Genomic DNA, 23,129 nt, shown 5'->3' with positions numbered 1-23,129 from the left:
CATGGTTCTACAGAACCATTTTCTTTGCTAAAGAACTCTCGAAGAACCATCTATTCATAGTAGCCTTGTACTAAACCTCTCCCTAAATACTAACCATCCAACCGTGGCAACTGTAACTAGGCCCAGGCAAAATGTGGCGGTGTATATGGTTCTACATAGCACCAAAAAGGGTTCTGCTATTGTTATGATTCCAAGCTTGAAACAATAGAACCCTTTTGTTCTATATATATATAACCATATACAACATTCTCCATCAGTCTGAAAGACCATGTCACCATGCAAAGAACCATTTAAGCATGAAGTGGTTCTAGTTCAGGGGTCGGCGACATGCGGCTCTTTTACTGCCCGGTTGCGGCTCCACAGCAGAATTAGATTTTAGGTAAAAACTAAATAATCCTCTTTGGCAGTAAAAACAAAGCTCTGCTGATCGTTCAACACAGTTTTGGTCAATAAAATGGCCATATTTGTGTTGTAGATGTCATGACCCCTGGTTCCCATCACCAGCATTGTGTAAAAATAAATAAATAAATAAATAAATAATTCCAGGATGGTAAGTTTCTCTAAAACGAACTATCTCACATCAGTCTGCTCTGAATGACTTCACATCCCAACCACTGAATTATGCAGAAATACTGAATAAATTGGTGAAATTCCCCTTGAAAGCGGAATCATTAGATGAGCAGCTTCTTAAACAGCTGTAATTCTGTCGTCTGCTCATGAATGGCACAAACTCGGGGGTCACGCAAGAGTGCGTAACCCCTGTGTCTCGAGTGGGCTGAAATTTACTCGCGCTCTCAGAGGAAATAAAAAGTGGATTGCCTAAATCCAGCCGTGACGCTCGGCAGCCGGCTACGTTTAACTGTAGTCTTTGAAGGGCAGTCTCTGGGGAAATAAAGCACACGTCACTTGGGTAATAGAGACGAGCCTTAAATCAAAAGAGGCGTCGCTTAATTCACAGAGCCACCGACGGCAGTCCTTATTAAAGACAGCAATCCCTCATGGCTTAGCGGAATAAAGCTGAGTTGTACTACTTAAAACCAAACATGCGGCAGCAGCGTCAATAGTACAGAATTAGGTGTGATTGCTTTGTTTGTTGTGCACATATTGCTGTAGATATTCTACCAGCTGCGGCCTAACATGCAACTGAATCCCTCCCAGGCCGCTGGTTTGCTGTCAGGCACTTTCATCACTCCTAATCAGGCCTATTTAACATACAGCCATAAGACTGGACAAGCACATAAATGCTTGCATGTAAATCTGCACGAGTTTTGGAGAACAGATGTGCAATTAGTCTCTCCTTCATGTGCTAAATAGTCCGTTACTAATTGTCCGTCTTTCTCATGTACCATTACTTAAAAGGATTAAACGCAAAAACGAAGCGATCCACTAATTACGAAGCTGAAGGAAGACTGGATGGACACGTTGCTGTTATTGAGGAGCTCTCTGAGCCGGCGCTGTCAGTCGCAGCCTTGAAGGCCCTGCAGCCTTCACAATGCGCTATTTCTGCTCTAGACTGCTTTAGTCCCCTCACTTAAAGGACCTGATAATGATCTGCTGAGGTGAGAGGCGTGATTGAGAAGCTGTTCGTGTCGATTCCACATTACGTTTGGTTTGAACGAGCTGTCTTTGTATTGAAAGCATGCAAATGTAGTACTTGGCAAAAAAAGAGATACACTTAGTACAATATCACTCAAGATAACAGCTCTATTTATGTTTCTACCAGTTACTGTACAGATGTACTTGCTTTTCAGTGTATTTAAGTATCAAAAGTAAATGTGCACACTTAACAGATGGTCTCTTTAAGTGTTCTTTAGTAAAGGCAATAGTTCTATAGTTCTAGGTCAGGGGTCGCAACCCAAATGTTAAGAAGAGCCATTTTGTCCTTTCAACAAAAATCAAACCATCTTCGGAGCCGCAACATTTTTCCATTTTACCATCTTCGCTGTAAATATGTCTCAGTATGTGCTGATGCATTAGTATAAGGTAAAAAATAAATAAAATGCAGACTTCTTTTGCTCTGCTTTAAGATTTGGCTCAGCTATAGCTGCTTTTCTCGCATCTCTGGCAGGAAACTTTTCCTCAAAAGTAGAACAGTGTGTTGTAAAACGTCTCTCACCGTTCGCTTTTTACGAGGCTGAAGTCGTTTCTCATTCGCGGCTTCTTGTTTGAATTTTCACGTTCCACCTTAAATGGAGCCTGAGGAGCCAGAATGTAACCGCGACAACATTTAGGGTGAAATTGGCGAATGAGAATCTGACTTCAGCTTCATGACTTTAGTGTTTGACAGTTTCTCACTGCAGATTAAACGTATCAGGAAACCAGCTGGAGTGATTATAAATGGAAATAAGTCCATTTGTCTCCAAATTACTGATGTTCATCTTAAATCTTTCTTTTTGCCTTGTCATTAGCTACTAGCTAGGCGAGACAGTTATCTGTGTTGCTATGGTGACCAGCAGTCTGTGCGTCATCCGACAGGGTTAAAGGGTGAATTAGCAGTTCTACATTAACTCCAGCGTTTGAGACCATTTATTTATTTTTAGTGTACAATTTGTGTTCATTTGCTGAGTTTGGAAAATACACACACACACTAAGTCGCTTGTCCTCCTAGGTTGTGGGGGGTGCTGGAGCCTATCCCAGTGCTCACTGGGTGGAAGGCAGGAAACACCCTGGACAGGCTGCCAGTCCATCAGAGGGCAGACAAGCAGACATATACACTCACACCTAGGGGCAGTTTAGCATGTCCAATTGGGCTGACCGCATGTCTTTGGACTGTGGGAGAAAACCCACACAGACACAGGGAAAACCCTGGTCGCCCGGCTGGAGAATCGAACCCAGGCCATCGTTGGCGACAGCGACAGCGCTACCCACTGGAAAATAATAAAACAAAATTTATAAATTCCCATAACTTTTGCCTAAGCCACGTTATGTTTTTTCCCTCCTCTATGTCAAATTAATCAAATAAACAGTAACTCTGCATTAAATTGTGCATAACCATGTTCTCTGTAGAGGATAAGTAACTTATTTAAACTTAGAAAAACAACAAAACATCATTTAACCAGGAGAAAACTTTGCATAAGACTGTATCAGTGTGGTAGCCCAGGGTCACCTAAACATTCTACTCAATAATCACCAATCAATACGACCAATAGTCATCTGTCAAATATAAACATCTTAGCAATTATTTTTTTTATGCAAATATCTGCAGATGATGATTCTGATCACTGCGCATCCCTGTTATTTACTATCTAAAACTACCAGTGAACTGGTAAATGTGGTGAAATGGTTCACATGTGGTAAAATGTCAATTATCAGGCTGTGTGTTCATGAGCATTTAATGTAATAACTTTCTATGCTTTCAGACATATTTAACTCACTCTGATGACTATCTTTACATCTCAACCAATACATTATGCAGAACTGTTGAAAAATTGGTGGAATTCCCCTTCAAATCCCAAATACAGGGAATATAGCATAACCTGCAAAGGCTGTTTTCATTAAAGGGCATAAAAGCCAGTAGAAGGGAACTGGTTTGGATTCAGGACTGCAGTTATGAAATTAAGCAGAAAATACGAGCAAGGATTTGAACGCAACAATAGTTGAGCATATTAAGAAGCTCACATTAAGTCAGAGCAAGCTCAGGATTATTTTTCTTGCGCTCTGCATTAGAAACATTGCACAATCAATGATAATCTATTACTCTCATTCAGAGTAAGTAATTTACTCCAACTGTGTACACATAATTTTGAACGGGCTGACGTCTCATTCTGCTCTTTAAACAGAAAAATATCAAGACTAGCATGTACAGTACTGGGCAAAAGTCAGAGACCACCTGTCATTTATTTAATGGTCCAAACAGCAGTTAAAGTACAAGTTCTTCCTTTTCAGGAGATCTTTCTGAGGAGATCACATAAAATAATCCACTCTATAAAGAAATTAAAAGGAGTGAAAACAGGAAATTCCAAAACTATAGAAAATTGGGCTCCTAACAACCACCTGGAAGACCTGGGAGACACCAAAACTGCCCCCATCAGATAAACAGCACTTAAAGCTTTCATCTCTGAGAGAGAGGAGAAAATCAAGCTGCTTCAGATCTGAAAACATCCACAGGTGTTTCTGTCCATCCTTCCACTGTGAGAAGACGACTCAGCGCTGTGGGTCTGAAAGGATGTGTAGCTGTCAAGAAGAACCTCACTGAGAAAAGGAGACGGACACATCACACAAAGAAGCTGAACGATGGACTGACCACCCCAGAGTCCAGACCTCAACACCACTGAATGTGTTTGATTAGTTCAGAAAATGATCAACCAGCTTCTAAGACTGTGTTCACACAGCAGGTAAAAGTGGCCCTGATCTGATCATTTTCTTCATATGTGACTGAATCTGACATTTTCAACTTCGATTTGAGACACTTTCACATGTGGTACTGAAATCCGAAAGGTATCCGATATGCAGCAGTGACTCTGAACGGCCAGATCGTCATAATTTCACGCTGCTGAGACCTCAAACATTTAGGCTGATGTTTCTGTACCAAAAAATTAGAAGAGACTCATCCAAACTGCTCCGTGTTCAAAGAGATTTCAAAAGAAATGCAGAACTCGGCCGGAGGAGAACGAGGCTGCAGCGTCAAAGAACAGTTAAAAGTCTGAAAGCAAAGTTTAAAGAATCCGAGGACACGAACCAAAGAAGTGACCGCGCCCTTTTTACGGCTCAGACACATTCTGGGTGATGAGCTGTCAGTCAGTGAAGCTTCATGATGGCTCCTGTGATGCTGGTGAAGATGAAGCTGATCCTCCGGGAGCGACAGGCGTTTGTTGGCAGTCGTGATTGTTTATCTCTGGATGAGCCGCATGAAGCTCTGTTCTTTTGCGCATGCGAGTCCGTTTAGGAGCTGATCTGATGAGACTGATGTTGCACTGAGGTCACATTTAAAAGATACTGTGAACAGCTAAACAGTCTGATTTGGTGAGAAAATCAGGTTTGGGCCACTTTTACCTGCTGTGTGAACGTAGCCTAATACTAAACTTTGGAGGTGTGGAAAAATATCCCTGCAGTTTTTAAAAAACTGAAACGAGTCTCTTGAAAAGAAATACGAAATACTGAAAAAAATGATCTGTTAAACGTTTCCCGCCCCACAGCATTGAAAAATGAATAACTTAATGGCCGTTCTGACTGGAAATGAAATAAAGGGTGGTCTCTGCCTTCTGAACAGTACTGTATAAAAACTTAAAAAGGGGTCCTTTGCACGTTTAAAACCAGAACATTTATTGCTTCACCTGAATACTGCATCGAAAGCACACGCATTCAGTTTTACACAGAGATCTTACAATAATATATGGATTCACAAAAAAGCAGTGAACACATAACGCTCTACAAAACTACAGAAATTTAAAAATTCTAAATATCAAAACGGTACAGCTGCAGTGAGGGCAGCCAGCTGTTACTGGTGAGACAACTTGGTGTAGACAGGGGCCTCTCGCGCTTTCGCACTCACTCGCACACGAACACGCACACTTAGCTAATCGGACCAGTCATCGGTAAAACTGACCGCCAAAATGAACAGAACTTCTCAAAAATAGAGCGATTCATTGAAATGTCCATATAAATTACTGTGAACCAAAAGAAGTCATTATGTATATGTACCTTTTATATTAAACTCTCTCCTTCAGTATAGTCTACGGTTTCGCACTGCTGTAACAGCGAGAGATAATCGAGGGAAGAAGACGGAAGGATAGATAAAAGGATAGAAGGAAAGGATGTGTCGGTTGCAACACAGTGAGACGTTCCACGTGGGTCTGTATGCGCGATATCTGACGGATGAAACCATCATCGCACCCAAAACTACATGAAAGAACGAAAACGAACGTGAACTGAAAACTATGGCTTCTCTTCAAACGCTAGTAAGCAATGGGTCTTTGGAGAAACTGCATAAGCAAAGTACAGAGAACCTCCACTGCCTCGGAGACGGGGTTTACGTAACTGAACTACAAAAACTCGAACAAAGCTGAGCTTGTCCTGAGGACGCACACCAAAGTGAAACATCCCTTCGCTATGTTACAACGACAAGCAGACAGAAGGAGAAATGCCTTTGAAGACCAACTGCATCGAAAGGGGCAAACGAAAGGGTACAAAAAAGAACCTTCCAGTTTAAAACCTTCAATTCAAAACTAAAAATCACATATGTACACCAGCATCATGTGTCCATTCAGAGGAAGGAAAGAAAGTCGGAGAAGTTGGTGACACTGGACCGAAAGGCTCATGGTGGAAGGTCAGTCATGGCGGCGCCAAGTTAACGAGCCCCTCCCGACAGCGTTCGTTAGTGTGTTCTTCTCAAATCTCCACATATGAGCACACGCTGGTTGCTGTTTATGCTACGGAGTCAGTTATTTCTGAGGCTCTTAGTCCTGTTCCATGGGCTCCTCTGTACTTTCTGAGTCCAGCTCCCCCGACTCGACGTCGCCCTCTGTGGGAGAGTCTGCAGCACTGCTGCTGGGGGCCTGGCCGCCGCTGCTCTCGTTACTGCTCAATCCGCTCTCGTCACCGCTGCTGCTGCTGCTGCTGCTGCTGACCGGCTCGCTTGGCTCCTCCCCCTCCCGCTGCTCAGGACTGGAGGCCGGTGCTTGCTGCTCAGACTGGTCCATGTCGCTGGGCTCCTCAGCCGGGGAGGTGGAGCCACAAGGCACTTCCCTCTCGGCGGTGCAGCCTTCTTGGTCGTCTGCGGGCGCGCAGTCGGACTGAGTGCTAGAGGGCTCTGGAAGAGAAAGAATGCAGAAAGAAGAGTTACGTTTCTGCACTTTAATTAGACACACAGAAGTGGATTCATGGCCATGCAAACAGATCTGTCTGGATCCTTTTCATTAATGTGATCTCAAATGTGGAGCCATCAACTTAACATCATTCAGAGTGGTTTGACGTGAAAAACTCTGTTCTAGAGAAACTTATCAACTCCGATTTCTTCGGTGGTGGTAGAAAGAAGGGATTGTGATGTCCACAACATCTTATTTAGTATCCAAAACCACCAGTAAACCTACAAGTGTGCCTCTTGGGATTTTATATGTAATAGAAATGATGATTAAATAGTGGTGAATCTGAAAAAACGTGTTTTCTTTTGAGACCATTTTTCCTTACCTCTCCAACTTTCCGTGAGGGAGCTTTTAGAGACATTAAACTCCTCATATATCTGTCATCACCACTATGAATAATTCGGACTTTGTAAGGTTCTCTAGAACAGAGCACTTCAGATTTAACCACTCAAACATTTATTTAAAACATTTTCAATGTTTGAAAAATCAGTGAATGTCCCCTTTAAATGTAGTGCTACTAGTGTGTCTGTGTGTCAAAAAGTTGTGATACACCTCGTGTTTAATGAAAAAATGAAAATGAAAGTATTATGATATTTTTGCTATATTGCCCACTCTATAGGCCAGGAGTGTCCAGCTCCATCCTGGGGGCTTTGATCCAGGAAAGTTTGGCAGTATCTCTGCTCAAAGATACATATCGTTGCTGTCGGGACAAAACCTCATATCTCCAAAAAGGTAATGTTACAGGACAAGGGAAAATGTCCTTCACTTTAATGGAAATAAATAGAGAAATATTTTTTCCCAAGTAATTCCGGACCACTTCTGTTAGTCCATGCATCATAAAAGTTTGACAATATAAAAAGCAAGTGCCTTTTTTAAATTATGTCAAAAAATGAAAAATGCACATGTGGGGTTTTGCCCCGACAACTGCGATATATATGATTCAACTCTGCAATTAACTCGGCCAGAGTCCCAAAACGGAAACTGGACAGCCTTCCACAAATTGGCTAACTGGGCCAATGTGTGGAAGGCTGTCCAGGCTGTATTATATTGACCTTCCATATAATAATAAAACCGAATGTTTAAAAAAAAAAGATACCCTGTGCTTCACATCCTGCTGTTGAAGTCACAGCCTCTGTGGGCTGTAGTCCATGCAAGTTTGGCAATTTTCCTGCTCAAACTTACAGAATGCTGTCGGACAAAACCTCGTATCTCCATTTTTGTTGTTTTCAAGTTTTTTGACAATTTTAAAACACTTGTCCTTTACATTGTTTGTAAATTTCATAATGAATGAACCAAAGGAAACAATGATGAATGAAACATGAAAAATGACACGGGGAAAAGTCTGGTTCCACTGACTTACATTAAAAGTAAGGAAAGTTTTTTCCTTCATCTGTAAAGTTACCATTTTGGAGATACAAGGTTTTTGCCCAACAACAGCGATATATATGAACCACCTCTGCAATTAACTCAGCTGGAGTCCCGTTTTGGACAGCTGGAGCCTGAGAAACGGACACCCCTTCCACACTTTGGCTAACTGGCCACAATTATTCTAAATTAGCCAAACTTTCTGAATGATCTTCAATATAAAAACAAATCTGAATGGTTCAAAAAAGATACCCTGGTCTTCACAGCCTGCTGTTGAAGTGGCAGCCTCACTCTCCTCCTCCTCACGCTCCTCATCTTTTTCCTCCGTCATGGACGACGGCGAATCAGTTTCCTGCACGCTGGACGCGCTCTCGGGCGGCGCAGGTCGAAGCGTCTCGCTGATCGGCTCGTCTACGACATCATCCTCTTCCTCACCTCCATCTTCAGTGAACTTCAGCCTCTTCACCTCTTGCTGCTCTCCCTCCATGTCTTCGTCCTCATCTGCATGTTTGTTCTTTATGGAACCACTTAGAGAACTGCCCGAAACAGAGGCATCGCTGCAAAACACACACAAGAACCGTATTACAGAAATCATCCTAGAACGTACAGCACGTTGACAATAAAGAGCAACTTAAATATACAATCTGTCCAAAAGTTTGTAGACACCTCCTCATCCAGCATTTCTTATGAAATGAAGGGTATTAATAGGGAGTTTGGCCCCCTTTGCAGCAGTAACAGCCTCTACCACTCTAGGAAGACTTTACACTAGATGTTGGAACATTGCTGTGAGGATTTGATTGCATTCAGCCACAAGAGCATTAGTGAGGTCAGGTACTGATTTTGGATGATTAGTTCTGGAACTCCAACTTATCCCAAAGGTATTGGATGGAGCTCCATCACTTCAGAAAATGCAGTTCCACTGATCCCCAGCCCAATGCTGGGGCGCTTTATACCCCTCTAGCCAACACCTGGCATTGGGCATGGTGACCGTCGGCTCATGTGCAGCTGCTCCACAGCTGTATATGCTCACTTTACATTAATACATTGATTTTTTTGTAACTGTCTTTATAAAATAGGCTGCAGAGAGATCGGATCATCCTACCCATGTACATCACTGCCTGGTTTTAATTTCAGTGCACAGTGTGGTACAAGTTAGCAAAGCTGCTGTAGCTCAGTTTCTCAGCATGCTTGCTCAGTACTCGGGTGTGCAGAGTGTTATTTTGAATGAAACAGATTTACGGATAGTTGTCCTTAGACAGGACTGTCAGCAGAGGCAGCGTTTTCGTACAGCGTGAGCATATAAATCCTCTGTACTCAATGGTCTATTCAAATGTACAGTGCAAGTCACCAAAGAACAAGATTTCTAAAGGGTGAAGGGTGAAGTGTTGAGGCTACATGACCCTCCAAACGGAGGTTTTTCAGAGACTCACTCCAAACTGAGTGTTATGAGAAAACTGGCAAGATGGCTGCAGAAGCGACCAAAGAAACCCATAAATGTGAGAATGTTCTCTGTTAAAAATATGATAACCATTGTATTATCTTAGTTTAATGTCATTTCAATGTATTATGGTCCTTTTCTTGCCAACAAGCATTAATCGCTAGTAGTATACTGATGTGTCGGTCGCTAGCTAGCTAAATTTCCCCGTTCCACCTTAAATAGTTCAGCAGTTCTGATGCCTGAAGCAACACAATGTAAATGCCGCTCCATTTAAGGTGAAATGGGAAAATTCGAAATAGAAGCTGGTGAATATCTGACTTCAGCTTCATATCACTGAAGAATTAGAGGTGGGCCACAACAAATAATAGTCATACCCCCCTCTTCGAAGGCATATGATGCCCTAAATGTAACTAAAGCCCAGCAGTGAGGAGCTGAACTTTACCCTCCTCTGCTGTCACTGCAGACTGGCAGGGTCGCCTACAGAGCAGCACTAGTAGCTGTTAATGAAGCAATGTTCTTTTTATTTGAGGGTCCCCTTGCGTAGGGGAAGATTTCAACCACTACCCGCTGTGACTCAGTTCCAAGGGACAAGGTGACACTTGAAATCAAGGGGTTGGGGTAAAGATAAGAAATGAGATTGGGACAGTGTACGCCTGGCTTTAGAGGACATTCAACTACAGCCCAACCAGCCAAAAAGACTCCAACAAGACATACAATTTGAAATGTGAGTCCTTGAAACGTGATTCCTGCTGTAACCGTGCTACAGAGACCACTGTCGAAAGAGACGGACATATTAGGATCAAAGCTTTGAATGTACTTACAGTTGTACAGAAGCAGTTTTCTGACGTGGAACTAAACCTGCTCTTCTCCACTGCAGCGCTACTCGATTCCAAGGTAAATAACGTGATGTAGCTAAATCAGCTAGATTTTAATTATTTAATTGTTAAAGTAAACTGCACTAGCAGTATACAGTATACTAGCAAGGTTACTCATGGTACTGGAATCAGTGTCAACAAGTATCGATATATGGTATTGATGCATCCCCAGAGATCATACTGAAGCTGTGTGTGCACTGAATACCAGTGTCAGCAATACATGCATGTAATTATAAGGAGTGCCTGGATACTTTTGGACATAGTGTATCTATAAAACTACTTTACTAATAGTAAAGTAATTCACATTTAATATAAAGTACTGTGCAAAACTTTTAGGCACCTGAGAAAATTTGAATTATTTATATTCATTTGTTTAGCTGTTTATTCACAGCTATTTATCTGGACAGTAAGTATTAATTTGCTCAGAAAAACACTAATACACATAAAATAATACAGTAAGTAGGTATTTCATGCATGTCAATGCGTTTTTAACCATTTCCAAACTTCTCCTCCAGGCAGCCTGGTATTAACTGTAGTTATTATCAAATACCTGACCTGTCTAAATCAGTAAGTTATGCTTTATTGAAGTGTGCTTGTGATGGAATCACAAATCCATGCACTGGCTGGGGGCATCCAGGAGAAATCTGGAATCAAATTTTGCTCTTCAAACTGACTCATAAGAAATTCTATTGTAATGAATTCACATTTACTAGCAAATACACACTTGCAGCTGAGATAAATAGTGTTAAACAATGTGCTTAAGACTTCTGCACAGTACTGTGAGTATGAGACAGGCATTTTTTATGCATGTGATGCAGTTAAAAACAATCCGAACACCAATATCAACTTGAAAGAACAACATATACAGATACAGTCCATGTTTCAAAGTGCCCTCAGTGAACAGAGCAGGTGAAGCATACCTAACAAGCTTGTTGTGGCCTGCCGCTATGTTTGATTCTTTGTTTTCTGTGCTGTCTGGCAGGCCGTTCGTGGCCAGTGAACTAGATGAGGAGAGCTTAGGTCTGGTCAGCGGTCTGGGGGTTCCTGGTCCGTTCACCTTCCTGAGAAAAAGAGCACGAGAAAAATTATGGGAGCATGAAAGTGAGCAAGAGTGTGAAGTTATTGGTTAACGACATTCGCCCAGGACTAAGCCTCCCCTCATTCCCAAAAAAGAAAATCTGTTCAAATCTGCTGCCAAGGAGTTGCTAAGAACCAAACAGCTACTGAACCCCAGATGCTAAAAGCCTACAGCAGCAATGATTTCATGAATTTCTTCAATAATAAAATTGAAACAATCAGGCAAAAAAATCTAAATGCACAGTTAACCTCTACAAACCCGCTGCCCTACAAAGCAAATCCAGATCTCGAGAACAAAGGCTGGAATTGTTTACCTTACTTCAACAAACTGAGCTAGTTAAAATTATTTCCTCCTCAAAATCTTCTACTTGCATATTAGATCCAATTCCCACAAGTTTACTCTAAGAAATTTTGCCAGATATAACAAAGCCTCTTCTGTCACTAATAAACACCTCTCCTAGCCTTGGCTATATACCAAAAACTCAAACTTGCAGTAATTGGACCTCTGATCCCTGTAAGCCATCAAATTATAGACCTATCTTAAATCTTCCCTTAGTATCAAAGATATTGGAAAAAGCTGTGGCACAACAACTACGTTCCTATTTGTACAGGAATCACATACATGAAAAATTTCAGTCTGGATTTAGGCCTCATCATAGCACAGAAACAGCACTAGTGAAAACTAAACAAGCTCTTATTATTCTCTAACCAAGGAAATTTATCTTTGCCAGTTCTGCTTGATCTTAGTGCGGCATCTGATTCGTCAGACCACTCTATCTTACAAGATAAACTAGAAAATCCTTGTAGGAGTAACAGGAGTAGGTCTTTCCTGGTTCAGATCATACCTGACTGATCGCTATCAGTTTGTGAATGTAAAAGGCGAATCATCTGTTCTTACAAAAGTAAAGTATGGTGTTCCACAAGGCTCTGTTTTAGGACCTTTTTTTATTCACATTAAGTATGCTACTGCTGGGTACCATTATTAGTAAACATGGCATCAATTTCCACTGCTACGCTGATGACACACAATCGTATATGTAGACCAAACCAGATGATAAACCTTAACTTGATTAGATTGAGGACTGCGTACAAGACACGAAAGACTGGATGTCGAGTAAATTCCTCCAACTCAACTCAAAGGAGGTTCTCCTTCTTGGTCCAAAAGCTGCCAGAAACAAACTGTCCAATTTAACACTTAATAGTTTCTCAGTTGCATCTGGTACATCTAGGGCTGGGCGATAAAACGATAACGATAATTATCGCGATATAACTTTTCCTCGATAGAGCGATACGACATGTTCGATAAATGTTCGATATAATACGCCATTCTCACACTTCCACGTTCAGCGAAAGCCTTGGTGGCGTTTTCTACTGCAAGGAAAGCGACCCTACTGTGCTGTCGCCAGGAGAGGGCGCACTTCCGAGTTTTTCTACATGATTAGAGAGGGAGGGGGTCACGAGTAAGATGAGTCTTTAGCAACGGCTGAAACGCGGAGTTATACTTTCCCTGTTTGAGTGGAGCGACAGGCGATCTGTTCTCCTGTGACCGAGTGTGAGTGACGAGGTCAGTGGTGTAACTGTACTGACCTACAGCGAACTCACCTCTTTACTAACATCCTAGCCAGCTTTAGCAGCGTTAAATCACAATCACAGTCCTCACAACTACAGCTCTGTTACAGCGCTCGGACAGTCATATTTAAGTATGAGTGCATTCCCAAGCAACGAAAGTGAAAGAAAGAAGTGGGTTCATGTAAATTACAGCCCTGATTTAAACAAAAGTAAACTGAGGAAGCTGTGAGGCATTGGAGAGCGGGAGAGCGCTAAGCTATTTTTCCAGGCTAGCTGTTTTTAGCAGCTGGCTAACTTAAAGCAGCGCTTCGTCACTCACACAGCACAGAGAATTAATGATACTGTAGATCAAACAAGACACAAAAGCACCGCTTTCAGTTTAAACGTACCTAAAAGGAGGAGTTTGTCTTGTGTTGATATTTTGCGGTTAACCCCTTAAACTACTACAATTGAATATCCAGTCGTCGCTAGCTGGTGTCTGAATACTGTGATGTCATTTGTAGCGGGGTAGCCGAGCGCTCGTCACCAGCTAAACATAATCTGTTTTCTTTCTTAAATTATGACTATTACAAAATAGCCATGCTTTTCCAGCTGGTAGAAACAGCTCAGCAGACACTCTCTCCCACTCTCCCATGACAGATCTGTGAAATGTTCCACTGTTTGAGTGTTTGTTGTGTTCCAACCATAAAGGATAGTTTAAAACAGCAATTAACCCCCCAGGAGCAAAAATCAGCCTTCAAACTTGAAAGAAATAATGATTTGACATTTATCGCAATATGTATCGATATCAAACGATATAAATTTTGTTTATCGTGATAACATTTTTGGCCATATCGCCCAGCTCTAGGTACATCTGTAAAAAACCTTGATATCACAATTGATTCTGATCTGTCCTTTGATGCACCAATATTAGTAGAATAGCTTTCCTCCATCTTTATAGCATTGCCAAATTAAGAAATGTACCGTCTCTACAGGATGTTAAAAAAAAGCATGCATTCATTATCTCAATGCATGAACTAGCTTTTCAGCATCCTGTAGAGACAGTGCATATCTTACTCAGAACAGAACTGTGATCGATATGTGCTTATTATTGATTTATGTAATCAGATTAATGATAAAATGCAAATAAACACACTAGCATTCAGAAATCCCATTATTAATGGGAAGGACGAGATAAAATGGCAGAAATAGCCACTCCTTTGCATCAGCTTTGAAGGGTTAAATCACAGACTAAACAGTCCTGGCTAATGTGCCTTACCTTTCGGTGAAAACAGATGTGTTGCCTGGCAACATGACTCCATTCATTCTGTTAACACCACTACAGCCGTTCTTCCTGAAAAAGAAAGAATAATGAGCATCCTTTCCATCATAGTGGGCATTCAGTACTGTACATGAATAGAACCAATATAAGAAGTTAATATTTAGAGGCACAGATGGATGAATGTCACTTACTCAGAAGTGGGATAAACACAACTGACCACCATCACGTTCTGGGGAGAGAGAACAAATGTTATGAGGAAGAAAGAAATCCAACAAGCTACAGGAATTTCCAAAAGTAGGGAATATTTTATTCAGTACTGGTCCCATGTAATACACCTTCATATTACCTGGTCTCTGTGAATGATATGCAGTGCGGTAGTTGTTACTGTACTACGCATAACATTGATACGGAATCATTTTTTTGTTTTACGAAGCCGTATTTCTTGCTTGGCCAGCTCACTTTAAGCTTAGCTTGATCTAACCCTGGACTCTCATAAGGGTGGATCACTTTTAAATGGGCTAAGTCACCATGGCGACTTACGCTGTATGCTCCAGAGCTAGTTAAGTTTTGGATTTTGGATCACAACAGCTCTTGCACCAATCAAGCCCGAGCTTCTGACCACTCAGAGACAGCCTTCTAACCGAGGTTGACCTCTTCAGTCTTATTTGAGTAAAACTTCATTTTATTTATGACGTTTGTGGCATCAATCACATGAAAATTTTGCCTCTCAGGTGGGGAAACAATATCATACTTACACAGATATACATATTATAAAGCAGTTACTACTCCAATAAGCACTAACACAGTCGCTGTAGAGACAGTGTTGCTTTTTATTGTTATAAATGCTTTACTTTCCATGTTTATGTAGTGCGATTCTTTATTCCTCTTTGAAAATCAAGCCACTCGGCTCCTCACGTTTCACATGACTGGCGGTTTGTCATAAACATCACTGAAAGTTGTTAACTGCTGCGTTTGTTAGGAGTCAGGAACCCGCAGGGCGTCCCGATTCAGGGGCTGCATCCTTCGAGGGACGCGGTCTACAAAGGAGGAAGGACATTTCTCAGCCGCAAATGAAGGAACCTCCGAAACTGGACAGTGCCGCAGTGACACAATCGAAGGATGAAGCCCCTGAATTGGGACAAGGCTCCGGTCTAAGCTGAATGTGCTTCATGAGACTGACCCCAGCGCACTAAAAGTAAGTTTAGTCCAGTGAGTGTGTTCTTACCTTCTCAACCCCTCTGAGAAACTTCTCTGTTCCTGTGTAGTTCCTCTTGGGGTCTGTCAGCAGTTCGCACAAACGCTGGATAGTAAAAGGAATACTGTGTGGAAGGTAGAACATATTTGGTTGGTGACATTTTCTAACCAACAGGCCAACATTTACATCAAATGAACTTGACCACAAGCAGCAAATGCATAAGTGGCAAATATCTGTCTCTTCCCACACATGCAACAGTCAGTAGATGGCGCAGTTGCACAGGGGTAAGAGACTCTGGCCTCCTTACACTAGTACACAATCTCTCCCCCTCCAAAACGCAGCTTTGAACAGCAGGTCACATGATTCTTCATTACTACAAAGCTATTCACCCATTGTATCCGTTGACTATCTTCAGTATCCTCTCCTTCATCTCCTCGAATGGAACTGACTCTACATTGGGGTTTGCAGGTCCTCTCTGCTCTGGGGCTGAAGCTCGAAAGTCCTCCATTACCTTCTCCAGCTTGAACAGAAAGTAGTTTTTAAACTGCGACCATGAAACCCTGTCAGGAGGCAAACGCATAGACACATTCAGAAATGTTATTGTACAGCAGAACTTGCCTGACATTTCTTTTTGCCCAGGTTCAATGAAGCACAGCACTGAATTGTGCTGAATCACCTCACTGTGTCTTGTTGATACACACTGTGCAATACATCATAACTGCTACTGTAATAACACTCACTGCACACTTTAGACTGTAAATACTGCTGCTACTCCTAGTTATGTTTGCACTCGTTGTATTGTAAACGACCTCATACCACTTAGTGCACTGTCAGGAATTACGGTACTAAACTGTCACTGGGGTGTTTCCCTCAAGGGTACATCTCAGTACCTTTAGTGAGGGAACATGACTGAACCATAATCCACTGAAATGATATGTTCTAAGCTGTACTGACTCCACACACCCCGTCTCGTCTCCAGGTTTTTATTTTACTGTTCTGTTTTAAAACATTCGGTTATGAAAAGGTACAACTACGAACTTTTCACCTGGATAAACTTATTTAAGGTTCACAATCAGACCTTAAAACCACTTTTGTACCTTTGAGGGAACATTTACCTTATTTGTACCTCTATGAATGAAAAATGTTCCTGCACAGAACCTTTATTTCTAACAGTGTACAATACCTGCTCTCATGTAAATACAACAAATCTGCTTCATATACTATGTAAACATGTAAAGTTTTTTTTGGATCTCTGCCTATTTGTCTATTTTTTCTGGCTAATATATGTAAGTTTATGTGCAATTATGTGTCTATTGCTACTGTAACACTGCAATTCCCCTTCAGGATCAAATGTTCTATCTATCTATCTATTTATTGAATTATGGCCAGGCAATATTACAATATCTATTGTTATAGTGATAAATTGGCATATTATGTCACGTTATACTTCTTTGAGCATATCGTGGATAATCTTAGTACTTAAAGAACACAGATCAACTCTGTTTCATTACAAAGAGAGCATCATCAGTCCTGTTTAACTGGATTCATGTGTGAAACACTGAATAAATGTCAATCTATTTATAGCTTTGATTGTACTTTTACAAATTTGGCCCTGGTGGATTTTTTTGGTCTGTTCTGACTTACCAACCCTCAGAAAAAAAAAAAAATACTGTGATTAGGCTTAAAAAAAAACAATTAAAAGAATTAATTTCAATTAAATCACTAGTTTTTGTAGTTAATCAAGATTAATCACATTTGTCTTATTTGATCTAGCTTGACCATCTAAAAAAGCAGTCTTTGTTAAAGCTATATGAGTGAGTAAAGTGAGCTTCAACAGAATAGATCATAATCTGAGGGGTACTTAGTGTCTACTTTCTACTGCGTGCGTTTACATGCACTCAATAATCTGATCATCGTCGAATTTCTGCAGATATCCGATTATTCAAATGGTCATGTAAACAACACACTCTGATTTCTTACATCGCAGTAAGGTCTAGAAATCCGATTTAAAAATCCGATAAAGAGAGCTGGACTTTAGCTTAGTAATCAGATTTCTCTGTGCTGTAAACTCTTACTCGGATTCCTCAGTCTGCGCATGTGCGAAAACAGACGGTGGTACCGGAAATAAGCGAAACTAAATACATGCTTGACGAAATAAAGGATTTAAATATTCTTCTAGATCTGAGGTCTTCATATCTGCACCTTTAATCCGGTTTCCGGTCCTAGTTTTGTAGTCACTGGTAGTTAATGGAACTGTTGTTGCAACTGGTTGGCCAACTAGTATCATACGTCCCAGTGATTACAAAATCCAGGACTGGAAACTGGATTCAAGGCCCAGATTTAAAGACCCCTGTTCTACATGATGTATGTTCAACTTTTCAGGTAAAGTAAAAAAAAGCCGCTGCATGAAGTTTGAGTTTTACATTACATCACGTCGTCTTCTGTAAGTTTACTGGCCAGTTGCAAAGCAGACATCCGATTATTGCCTGACTCACGTAGACCCGGAGTTCTCCCATTATTACTTAAGTGCATGTAAACGCGTTGATTGGATAACTGACAATATCTGATTTTCTGCAGTTATCGGATTATTAAGTGCATGTAAACGCACTCAGTGTTTTATCAAACATGTGGATGTGGACAACGGCACATATTCCAGTGCCTTAATATTCATCTTCCAGCTGAAGATTTCTTAAATCGCAAACACGAGCAACTCCCACTGTACAGCTCGCGTGTGCCCACCGGTTCAATTTTACCCACCCTCATTTTTGATTAGTTACTTCATGACAAGACAAATGGAGCTTTTCTTCTTAAGTTGAACATGTATTAAATTTTATCCATGAAGATTTGAGGCAGAAAAAAATATGATCCGTTGTCTGAAAGCGGTCTTACACTTTGCTGTTGCTTGTCAGTTTCCTGCTTGTTAATTTATCCAAAGGTCTGCCAAAGGTAACGTCCAGCATAGCTGAATGTGTCCTCTGGTGCTAACGTTACTGATATTGCCTCATCTGAGGTAAGTTTTGCTTGTAAACGACATTTCAGACTTGAAATACTTCGTGATGAACAAATTCACAGCATGGTAGAAGCTGAAAATTACTTTTACCAAGAGAGAAGCCGGTGGAAGTTGTTGCCATTTAAAAGCTGTAACTGAACGACAGAGCTACAGTCGCGGAGTCACAGCAGCAGCACGCAAGCAGCTGGGCTTCAGGGTGGAACTAGGGATGGTTTAAAGCAGGGGTTCTCAACCTTTTCTACCCAAAGACCCACCTGTTTATAACTATAAAGCATAGCAGCCCACAGAAAAATAAAAACGTTTTTTAAAAAGCTTTTTTTTTTCTTAATTGTTCACACTGAAAACCTGTGAATTAGGGCCTGAAAAAGACCAGATCGCCTATTTCAGTTCAATCACAGAAACCAAAATTTACAGTTTTGTTTAAAAACATACCTTTGCAGAGATGTCAAAAAAGGGGGACAAAGAAAAAAGGTCGATGTTTATGTGGACTGTGATTTGGAGCTGCAGTCCATCGCATTTTCTCTGAAAATACTCTTATGGTTTTTCCACAGGAGTCACTGTTTGGTCTGGAGTCTCTTTAGTTAAGCGGGTTTTAGCGCCTGATCTGAAATAAACCTCACTCCACTCAGTGGGGTCTTGGATTAGCGTCATCACATTCAATGATAATAATTCAGTCAGGAGTTTATCTAGTTGAGTTTAACTACTCATGTCTCTGATGCTCGACCAAAAATCAAACACATCTCTTCGCTATTATTTTAAGGCTCGTCTGTCGTTTTTATCAGCTGCTGCTCGAGCTGCAGGAACGAAACGAGAGTCTGTAAAGAGTCAGACACTAAAACAGGCAGTGTATACTGACAGTACAGCGCTGACGTGCTGCTAGAAGAAGAAAGTAGGCTCTATTGACAAATTCCCTCGTTTGATCATAAAATACGTTCCCACCAACAGTGAACTAAACAGGGTTCGGTTGGAAGCGGACCGAGACCGGTTTAGCTGTGTGATGCACACCCAAATATGGGTGGAGTGTCCACACATGTCTAAAGAGAGCAAACTAAAGAAAAAACTTTGACAGGTCCACATCAAACAAGGTAGGAGAAAGTGCCCAAGGGAACCTCCCCATCTCTGGCTCACTGTGTGCCCTGTGTGCCCTGCATGCTCGCAGCTGCGTCTCAAACTTATTACATTCAATTATTCTGCCACTGCGATGTTTTTATAACTACGTCTCTGTTAATATTCATATTGGTTATAATTCAGAAACGTTTGATTCTTTGATTTTTAATTATCAGCCCTAAGTTAATCTTTTCTCCACTAATGTTTTTATGACTTACAGTGACGTTACCAGCCCACTATGAACTACCTCCTCCCCCTGAGAACAGGCCCGCGGGTGGTCTGCGCCCACAGGTTGAGAAACCCTGGTTTAAAGGGTCAAACTAAGAAAATGAAACTAAATATTTAGCGAAGTTAATCATATCACGTTAACTTTGAAACTACTGATTGCATGTCGCGTACTGAGGTATCGCAATATTATATTTTTGCTATATTTAGCCCAGTGCCAGGTTCAAAGTGAAAAAAGTTAAGATAATTCCTACACAATACTTACATGGTTTCCCCGGTCTTCGCAACATGGCACAGGAACTGGTCCAACACTGGAGAGACTTCTTTTTTGCCTTTCTTGTCAAAATCTGAGGGCACAAAAGTATTTCAGTTTCAGCTGCACTTTTCTCAGACGGTATTAACAGTTTCAGGAATTGGTTTTAATAGCATTTAATCTTTCCAGGCAAAGCAAAAGCTGCCCTCCACTTACAGGACCTCAACACCATAAGCATCTTCAAAGACTGAACCGACTGATCACAAGGCTTATATTACATTCACAGTATTCTGACGTACGAGTAACTAAACAAGTTACGTTCACATTACCAGGTTGGCACAAATCCGATTTTTTGCCCTAATCCTGATGTTTTCAGGGCTGTGTGGACACGCAAATCTGATCTTTTCAAATCTGACCTGAGTCACTTGGATATGTGGTCCTAGATCGGATACGTATCCGATACGTGGCCATGCGACCTTAATGTGACGCTCAGATCGGTATTCATGTGCTTTTTTCCACTGCGCGTGCGCCATCATTCAGTGTTACCATGGCAGCAGCGCCGAACAGAAGTTAAAGCCTGTAAACGGTGGAAAAGCAGCTCATCTCACCTTTTTCTCCTTCGTCTCGCTCTAATAATGAAGCTGAGAGCTGATCAGAGTTAATTATCTTCTCAGCGAAGCTCGTTCTGCTCGTTAGTTTGTGCTGATGATGAACGTGATTCATTCACATGACGTTACTGAGTAGGATGAGCTCATGAGGGTCATTTCAGGTTCGTCACATTAATGACAGATTTGAGTCACTTACCCAAACGAGCGCGAACCATCCTGTCAGAGAGATCGGATTTGAGTAAAAAATCGGATTTGAGCAATGAGGCTTGTGATGTGAACGTAACTTAAGCAATTTGACAACTCGCTTTACTCAGACAATATCAATTATAGTTATTAAGATATATATTTACATTCTAAGTGCAGAAATAAACTACTATTTCCTCCCTTTTGTTTTAATTAAAAGAGTGTGACGTAGTATGTTAGAAGTTTCCGAACGTACCATTTTCTCCCTGATCCATTTATGGAAGTCACGCTGCAAAAACAGCCAATTATTTTTATGATGTCACAAAAAAATAGTGCATTCTGATATATTCAGCCTATGTTAGTTTGACTCTGCCCAATTACAACAAGTTATAAAGCGAGTTTCAGTCTGGATTACTTTTTAAATAAGGCAAAATACAGGACAGCCAATAAGAACAGATTTCATTTGCATATATTAGTCTTAAAGGAACAGTACCGGAAAAAAAAGTTTAATTCTACGGGGAAAAAAAAGAGAAATGGTCATATAAAAAGGACCTTTGGTGAACTCCACTTTCATTGTTTGGGCCATATAGCCGGTTAAAGGGGAATTTCACCACTTTTTCACCAATTTTTGCTTAATTCCGTCATCACAATGTAATCAAAGTCATTCAGAGTGGTTTGATATGAAACGGTTAATTGTAGAGAAAGTTACAGACTGAAATTTCTTTACAGTGGTGGTGGAGTCAGGGGTCGATGTGTCTACAACACAGATTTAGCCACTTTATTTACTATCCAAAACCACCAGTGAACCTACACCTGTCTTGTGAGCTTTAATATATAATGTTGATACTGGTAAAATAGTAGTAAATCTGAAAATTATATAACTTTTCTTTGGGGACTACTTGCCTCAGAACGCCCTACAGGTACCCCCTCACCATGAGTGGATTAAAAAAATGGATAAACAAAACGTTTTAGGCCAAAAACTTGATCACATAACTATCATAAAACAATGTTTCAGACATCAGGCTGAGTAAGGAAGCTTTTAAAGGTGGACGTCTGGTTCCTATCACAACCACTGTGAAAAATTCCGACTCGGCAAGTTTCTCTAAAACAGAGCACTTCACACCAAAACACTCTGAATGTCTCTGCTTACATTTAAATAATTTATTTAGGTGGAACTTTCGAAAAACGGTGGAGTTCCCCTTTAACTGAGCAGCTAACCTAGCTCGCTAGGGTCGAAAACTCGCTGTACTCAAGACTGTTAGCTGGACGGCTAAGCTAACAGGCTTGCTGTCTAAATCCACAAGACGGAAATTCGCTTCAGCGTCCTAAGGTTACTGAAATGTCGGAGTCGGAGTCGAGGACACGAAGCGACAACGGCTCGTTTCACATGAAGCAACACAAAAGTCAGAAACTAAGAAAAGAACCAGCCACTTCACTCAGCGGTGTCGCTAGCGTTAGCCGCTAGCTGGCTAACCCCATCTAACTAACAGCCCCGCTCCCCGCCAACGGTACCAGAAACGACCCGAAAATAGACCGCCAGAACCTTTCAGAGCCTCGAGGAGAGCATCGATCTCCATGTCTGCGAGGTGTGAGCTTGTGGATCCAGGAGGAGGCAGAGTGCCGTCGGCCGCGGTTCAGAAACAGAGGAGGATAAAAAGAGGAAAAGGAAAATATTTCAATATGGCGTTCGTGATGTCACCGGCCGAGACCGGCTGCCGCCGCCGCGGCTGCTCTGAGGAGAGTTAGCTGCGCAACGTAGCTGAGCAACACTGAGCGAGGAACGAGCTGATGGGCCTGTTTATAACCCAGCAGCTCTCACCCCAACTCTGATCTGTGGTTTATGATTTATGATTTATGGAAGCCTTTTCCACCACTGGAAAAAAATAATCCATTTAGTAAGTAATAACAATGAGAAAGTTTTCCATAATGACTTAGTATCTCATAATTATGACTTGGTATCTCATAATTATGACTTAATATTTCATAATTACGACTTAGTATCTCATTAGTATCTCATATTCATGACTCAGCATCTCAATTGTGACTTAATATTTCACATTTATGACGTAGGGTGTGATTATCGTATAATTATGACTTAATATCTCAGAATTATGACTTAGTATCACAACGATTATGGCTTAGTATCTCATAATTATGACTTGG

The 23,129-nt window shown here is 41.2% G+C and overlaps 1 protein-coding gene across 1 annotated transcript; it reads right to left on the bottom strand.

Moving 5' to 3' along the window:
- Nucleotides 1–5,241: 5,241 nt before the first annotated feature.
- On the bottom strand, nucleotides 5,242–22,730 carry ppp4r2b (protein phosphatase 4, regulatory subunit 2b). Its single transcript, XM_036571547.1, has 9 exons — nucleotides 22,510–22,730; nucleotides 20,188–20,269; nucleotides 15,970–16,140; nucleotides 15,611–15,704; nucleotides 14,577–14,614; nucleotides 14,383–14,457; nucleotides 11,399–11,539; nucleotides 8,418–8,722; nucleotides 5,242–6,748 (listed from the first exon to the last, which is right to left on the bottom strand). Exons 1-9 carry the CDS (start codon nucleotides 22,541–22,543, stop codon nucleotides 6,396–6,398), a joined length of 1,293 nt encoding a protein of 430 aa, XP_036427440.1. The 5' UTR covers nucleotides 22,544–22,730; the 3' UTR covers nucleotides 5,242–6,395.
- Nucleotides 22,731–23,129: the final 399 nt, after the last annotated feature.

The sequence above is a fragment of the Colossoma macropomum genome, unplaced genomic scaffold, assembly GCF_904425465.1.
Source record: "Colossoma macropomum unplaced genomic scaffold, Colossoma_macropomum, whole genome shotgun sequence".
NCBI lineage: Eukaryota > Metazoa > Chordata > Actinopteri > Characiformes > Serrasalmidae > Colossoma > Colossoma macropomum.
This window is presented reverse-complemented; position numbering and strand designations above follow the sequence as displayed.

Bases quoted from the DNA above. Each gene is read 5' to 3' on its own strand.
- ppp4r2b (XM_036571547.1), bottom strand. From the start codon at position 22,543: ATGGAGATCGATGCTCTCCTCGAGGCTCTGAAAG. The intron at 14,458-14,576 runs GTAAGTGACATT...TTTCTTTTTCAG, and splicing joins TGTGTTTATCCCACTTCTGA to GAAGAACGGCTGTAGTGGTG. The intron at 11,540-14,382 runs GTAAGGCACATT...TCTTTTTCTCAG, and splicing joins ACATCTGTTTTCACCGAAAG to GAAGGTGAACGGACCAGGAA.